This window comes from Petaurus breviceps, unplaced genomic scaffold (assembly GCF_028583685.1).
Source record: "Petaurus breviceps papuanus isolate PSGF00001 unplaced genomic scaffold, PetGlider_PUasm1.0 186, whole genome shotgun sequence".
Classification (NCBI taxonomy): domain Eukaryota; kingdom Metazoa; phylum Chordata; class Mammalia; order Diprotodontia; family Petauridae; genus Petaurus; species Petaurus breviceps.
This window is the reverse complement of record NW_027185798.1, coordinates 45,500,029-45,506,028: the sequence shown is the minus strand read 5'-3', so window position 1 is coordinate 45,506,028 and position 6,000 is coordinate 45,500,029. Positions and strand designations below refer to the sequence as shown.

Genomic DNA, 6,000 nt, shown 5'->3' with positions numbered 1-6,000 from the left:
TAACATGAACATTTTCCACCTTTATTCACATTCTCACAGGCTTAGTTTGTTAAGGGTTTGGACCTCTGGGTGAGAGCTGTTCTCTGTGCTTCTTGTACTGGATACTGAGAACAGTAGTCCCTAAGGAAGGAGCAAAGCACCAGGTTCAGAATTTCTAGGACAGAGAATACTCAGGGGAGACACAGCAGCTGTTACTTAATCACTCCCCGGCGTGGCATCCCCTTCCAGAAAACAAGGCATTCTCAGAGTCCTGGGATCTTTTCTTGGGAAGGAAAAAGCTGGGCCCCATGAAGCTCCTGATGTACTAGCTCTAAGTACCGACTTGAAACAGGGTTTGGCTGCCAAAGGTAACCCATCCTCGAAACCGATAGTGCTGGTGTCCCAAGACCAAACCAGCTCTGGCTCAGGACAGAGTCCAAGTCCACTCCAGACTGGGCTGGGCTGCAGGCTGAATTACTCCTGCCTCCCACGTCCCTTATTTCACAGTCTTTTCCTTTGGTTTCTTCTGTTTCTTCTGTTTCTCACATTCAGTGATTTTCTGTTGGAAGTACCCTGTAAATCCAGACATGCCTATCAGATAACACACTTATGTCACATGAGCAGAAAATACCCACCATCCAAGCCACCACCCTGGCCATGTGCCTCTTAAATCCCTTCCCAGGGAGTTCTTAATTCCCTCACTTGTCCTTTCTTTTAAGACACAGAGGATAGATCTAAGGAACACTCATATCCCTGAGTCCAATATAGATAATGGGTCTGAGCCTTTGTTCAATTATATCCTGGGGTTCTGAAGATACTGCCCAAGGACCAGTTAATCAACAAGCATTTATTGAGGGCTTCCCGTGTGTCTGGTAATGTAGTGAGCATTCAGGACAGAAAGAAAGGCAAAGACATAGACTCTGCCCTCAAGCAATTTATACTCTAAAGGTGAGGAGAGGAAGGGGTGTGCAGCAACCAGAAGGGCTACAAGCAGACAGCGAGTCTGAGGGTGATTCTCGCCTGGGGCAGGCAGACAACAAACATTTATTAAGCACTTACTGTGTGTTGGATGCTTTGCAAAGCACTACTTCCCAGCTTCAAGGAGCTTACATTCTAACAGAGAAGACAACCCATAAAAAAAGGCTAAAAAGTAAGAGAGAGGGAAGAGAAGGTACCCAAGTTGGGCCATGGTGTTGAAGTCCCGAAAGTTAGGAGCAGGGCCAACCTAGAAATGACTGACCTGGGCCACTCTCCAAAACAGAAAGAATCAACCAACCAACGGGGAGAAGTGGGCCATCAAGGCTAAAAATAAGAATTGCTCCCCTAGCCCTAAGTTGCGGCAAGAAAGGAGACCCTACTGACAAATCGGTAGGATCTGTTGAAAAGGCCAGCCCACAGAGCAGTTTCCAGATGTTTACTCTGTTCACCCTCCTAGAAGGATTTAGGATGCCTCCCAGGCTTCTGGGTAAATGCCTCCTTTCTCAAATAATTCTGTCTTCCTTTCCATGTTTCCTCGCCATCGCGAATGTGTGCACACACACATACCCACATACACATATTCTCTGATCTGGGCCTCGGTCCTACGTGGGTGTTCACCTGGAAGGGCTCACCTGCATGGGGTGTCCTGCTCTTCTCCGCTTCCTGGATGAAAAGGGAGAACAGCTGTGTCTTGACAAATTTCTTCACGAACCTACGGCTCGTTTTGGAGGACAGGGCCTTACAGAAGGCTCTCTCCTGGAAGTTGCCTTGCCCGTCTGGCCCCCTTTTGATGTAGGAGGCGTAGTGGCCCACAGTCCTGATGAAGAACTGCACAAAGGGACCTGAGACATGCTCGTTGACTTCCTCCAAAGCTGCAAGGACATAGAGAGTCTTTCATTACAGGGTCATTCACTGTCCCTTTTACCCAGAAGGAAGAAACTTTGTGTCTCAGGATTGCAAATGTAAGTGGGAGCTGTGGAGGGTGGGCATGGATTCCCTCTTTGGCCATTTGACAATGTGGAAGTGAGGACATCTGGTCCACAAGTCTTCTGACCTGAAACCATTGTGCCTGATGAGGGTTTTGTAAAGTGGAATGATATTTCCCCCCAGAAAGCCTGTCTCATGGTTGAGGGCCCAATTTCTCTTAGATACCCTCAGTTCTGGAGTGCTGAGTAGAGAAAGCAAAAAGGTGAATTGGAGGAAGGAGGTGGCATTCTTGGACTTACTCTGCAAATCATTACTCCCCTGGGCAAGAGAAGACAAAATGTCATTCTGCAACTTGGGGGGTAAGACATCTCCTTCATCTCCAACCTAGGAGAGAATTAAGAATTAGCTCATAGGTTAAATGAGGTAGGAGGGGAGAGGAGGGAAGTGGGGACCAATAGAAGACTGGCAAGAGTGGGAAATCAAATCATCCCACTAAAAACATATTAGCTCTGTGACTATGGGGCATATCACAACCTTTTATTTGCCCTAAACTACTCTGTAACTACAGGTGAAAGAGAAATTGCCAATAAGCATCAGTGAAAAAAAGTCTGTACCATATAAAAAAAAGTTCCCTATACTTATGAACTCACAGATCCAGACCCATCACCACTCCTAAAAAATAAATCTCCCCAAGAGGGTGGGAAAGAGAGAAGGAAGTAAAGAAAAAGAAAGGAAAATAGAAAAAAGCTGGAAAGAAGAAAGAGAAAGGGAAGGAGGAAAGAAGGAAGGGAGGAAGGGAGGAAGGAAGGAAGGGAGGGAGGGAGGGAAGGAGGAAGGGAAAGAAAAGGAAAAGAAAGGAGAGGAGGGGAGGGGAGGATAGGATGAAGAAGGGAATACAGATCTTTGTTTACCCTACCTCCCGCAATATGCATCCAGGCCTGGGAGAGATCTCATCAGCTTTCCTTTAGGCTCCATTTTGTATCTGTGTCCAAAGAAGGCTAACAAAGTTCTCTCCCTCCTGTAATTCTTTTGTTTATACTACTCATATGGTGCATTTATATCACTTTTATCGTACAAATCTCGTATAGCTCCTGGAAAGCAAGAGCTTTGTGTCTTGGAGACTTCTTCCCATCCCCAGAATCTAGGAGAGCACCTTACATACAGTCAGTGCCCAATCTAGGTATGCTGAGTGGTCAAATGAAGGGCACAGGAATGATAAAGAAGAAGGGATAGTGGGAGAGGGGTATTTGACTCACTGATTTTATGAAGGTGCCTGTGCACAGATCCACCAGCAGAACCTGAAACAAACAGGAAATTATCTGCAAAAGAACTTAACCACTTCCAAATTCTCAGATGAGATCATATTTGCTAAATGCTTAGCACAGGGGCTGGGGCATAGTAGGTGCCATAAAGATGCTTTTTCCCTTCCCCTACCCTTCCCCTTCTACTCCCAGTGACTGTGCCCACACCTCCAGCCCCAGGGAAACCTTAGCACCCTTGTGGCTGAAGCCAAGCAGATTAGGGCAGATTTGAGAGCAAAAAGGATTCAGGCTTGAGAAGTTTTGCTTTTGTCCATATTTCCAGGGCTTTGCATACAGTAGGTGCTTGACAAATGCCTGTTTAATTGAACAATAAGGGCCTTCCTCAAAGCCATTGCAAAAGCAGAGCCAGTTCATCCCCACCTCAATCCATTTATTCTGAATCAGTATCACAAGGAGAAATACAATAATGGGAGACTAGATATAAGAGGGAGAGGGAGGAATGGATGGCAGAGGGAGTGCACCTGGGGCATACCCACAGGGGATAAAGGATGGGCAATGGAAAGAGAAACAGAAAGCTTCCTGCTCTCTGGGAGCTCCCTAGTTTAACTACTCCTGCTAATTAGGCATTAATGTGCTAATGAATGACTAAAAGTGTTGTAAATTTCTGCCCTGGCACTAAGTCTTTATTGCCCTCCCCTAGGAAGAGCCCTGCTTTAGATACTATCCCAGTCTCTGTGGTTTGTTCCCATCCCTGGGTGTGATGGGGTACCTGGGGTCTAAATCAATTTGTAAAACCAATTTGTATTGTAAAATTGTAATCTGTAAAATCCCTTTCCCAGCCTCAAACTCTGCCCCTTCCCCCTATCCGCACTGCACTCGGCACCACCTTGTGACTCCTTTGCTCTTACAACTCCTTTGCTCTTACTTAATCTCTTCATGTCTCCTCCGGTCTGACCCAAATCTCATCTAAACTATCTATGCACTAAAGTCACAAGTTCTTCTCGGTCAGCTCCAACCTTTATTTATGCACTGAGGTCCCTTCCCTCCATCCGGTCAGCCCTGACAATGGCAGCCCTACCCTTTAAGAGTAAAAGCCTGTACCCCTCTCACTTGTAGGTCCCCTAAAGGACTCTTGCCTGCCTCTCATAGAAGCGGAACAATAAACTTCTACAACTCTCACTCCAATTAAGCCTGAGACCTTGAATTCTTTCCAGACGCTGTTGCAGGTTTTCTGGTCTTAGGTAAGATCAGACTTCCTGCTGAACCTAGAGGGAGCCATCCCTCATCAGGTGGACACAGAAGAGGCAGACTTCCCTTAAATGTTTGAAGACTAAAGCTTTCCCTAGAAAGATAAAATCTGCTCTTTCCTGCTCCCTCATTAACTTCTGAGAAGCTTGACTTACTCCATGACACAGAAGCTGGGGAGGAGGTCAGAGAGAGGAAGAGACATGTTCCAGGAAAAGAAAAGAAGGAATCAAGGACTGGCTTGGGATAATAATGACAATACCTGATGAAAGGAAAGGTGAATAGAGGAGGGCTAACCTTAGATGTGGTGAACAGAGGAGGGCTGGCCTTAGAGGAAGACCTGAGTTCAAATCCTACCTTTGCCCTGTGACTCTGCTTCACTCACATAACTTTTCAGTGCCTTAGGCAGCTGTCCTCAAAACTCTTTAAGTCAGAGTTAACAATCTGCATTGGTGGGAAGAGTTTCTACCCTGGGAGTTCTGCACACCAATAACAATCAGATGTCCAGAACAAAAATAAACCAGTTACTGTTTATGTAGTGCTTTCTAGAGAGGCAGAAGGACAAGGAGGGTAAAGAGACAGCCTGAGATCCAGGAAAGCCTGGGTTCAAGTCTGGACCATTTTATCCCTGCTGTATGACCCTAGGTAGGTCAGTGCTCCAGGCAGCTCTAAGACACAAGGAAGAGCATTGGGGACTGGAGTGGTCAGCGGTTCCACACTTCTACTCCCTAGGCCAGCTAGTATGACAGTGGTTTGTTTTTTTAAATAGCCACTAGATCATAAACATTTGAATAATCTTGAATGTCTTTCTACAGGGGAATTTGACTTTAGGGGAACAGTCCTTTGGGACCCCCCCAGGCTATGTATATACTCTATGGATATTATTTGTCATTATTTTGTCTGCAGGCTGTTTCTCCCATTAGAGTGTCAGCTCCTGGGGGCAGGAACTGTCTTTTGCCTTCCTTTGTATCCCTAGTGCCTAACACATAATAGGCATTTAATAAATGCTTGTTGACTTGACTGTCTAACATTCTGATATGGTCTTTTTTATATGCGGCTCCCCCCCGCCCCCCCACCCAAATTAAAATCTATGAGGATGGAGGGATTCCTCCCTTTTGTCTTGTTCCATTGTCAGGTTCTGCAAAGCTGCCCAGAGTCTTGGCAGGGTGGGTGAGAATCTGCATATATGTATTTGGCGGGAGGAGGGAGGGAAGAAGGAGAGAAGGAATCAGGGGAGGGAGGGGTGTTGTTTCCTCTCTGGCATCCAGAAAAGCCACAGTTCCTGGGCACCCTAAAGTTGAAGTCAGGAAATTTCAAAACCTCAGAAATTAGGACATTTTAACTTATTGCCCAACCCAGGGAGTTCTCCCAGACTCCCACCCTCAGGTCATAAGATCAAGGCTGTTCTCTGAGAACAGTGGCATCCAAGTAAGCAGAACAGAATTTGCATGGGGACAGAGAAGGAAGAGAAATAAATGAGTATAAGATCAGCTTTCCAGTTATATGCACTCTAGTAAATAATCCAAGGACAAGCTAAGTCTTAGAGGGGCTTGGGATCTTCCTTTCCCTCAACCACTGGCTAGGTTTCTTCAGCTATAAGATGTGCCTC

General features: G+C 46.1%; 1 protein-coding gene across 2 annotated transcripts in view; it reads right to left on the bottom strand.

The window, feature by feature from the left end:
• The window catches only part of DENND2D (DENN domain containing 2D), a 25,372-nt gene continuing 19,372 nt past the window's right edge, over positions 1-6,000 (bottom strand). For both annotated transcript variants that reach the window (XM_069090388.1, XM_069090387.1), the window contains exons 9-12: positions 3,141-3,182; positions 2,184-2,268; positions 1,590-1,829; positions 1-552 (exon numbers count right to left, since the gene is read on the bottom strand). In XM_069090388.1, the coding sequence (XP_068946489.1) occupies positions 476-552; positions 1,590-1,829; positions 2,184-2,268; positions 3,141-3,182 (444 nt within the window). In that variant the 3' untranslated portion in view covers positions 1-475. The remainder of the gene's footprint in view (positions 553-1,589; positions 1,830-2,183; positions 2,269-3,140; positions 3,183-6,000) is intronic.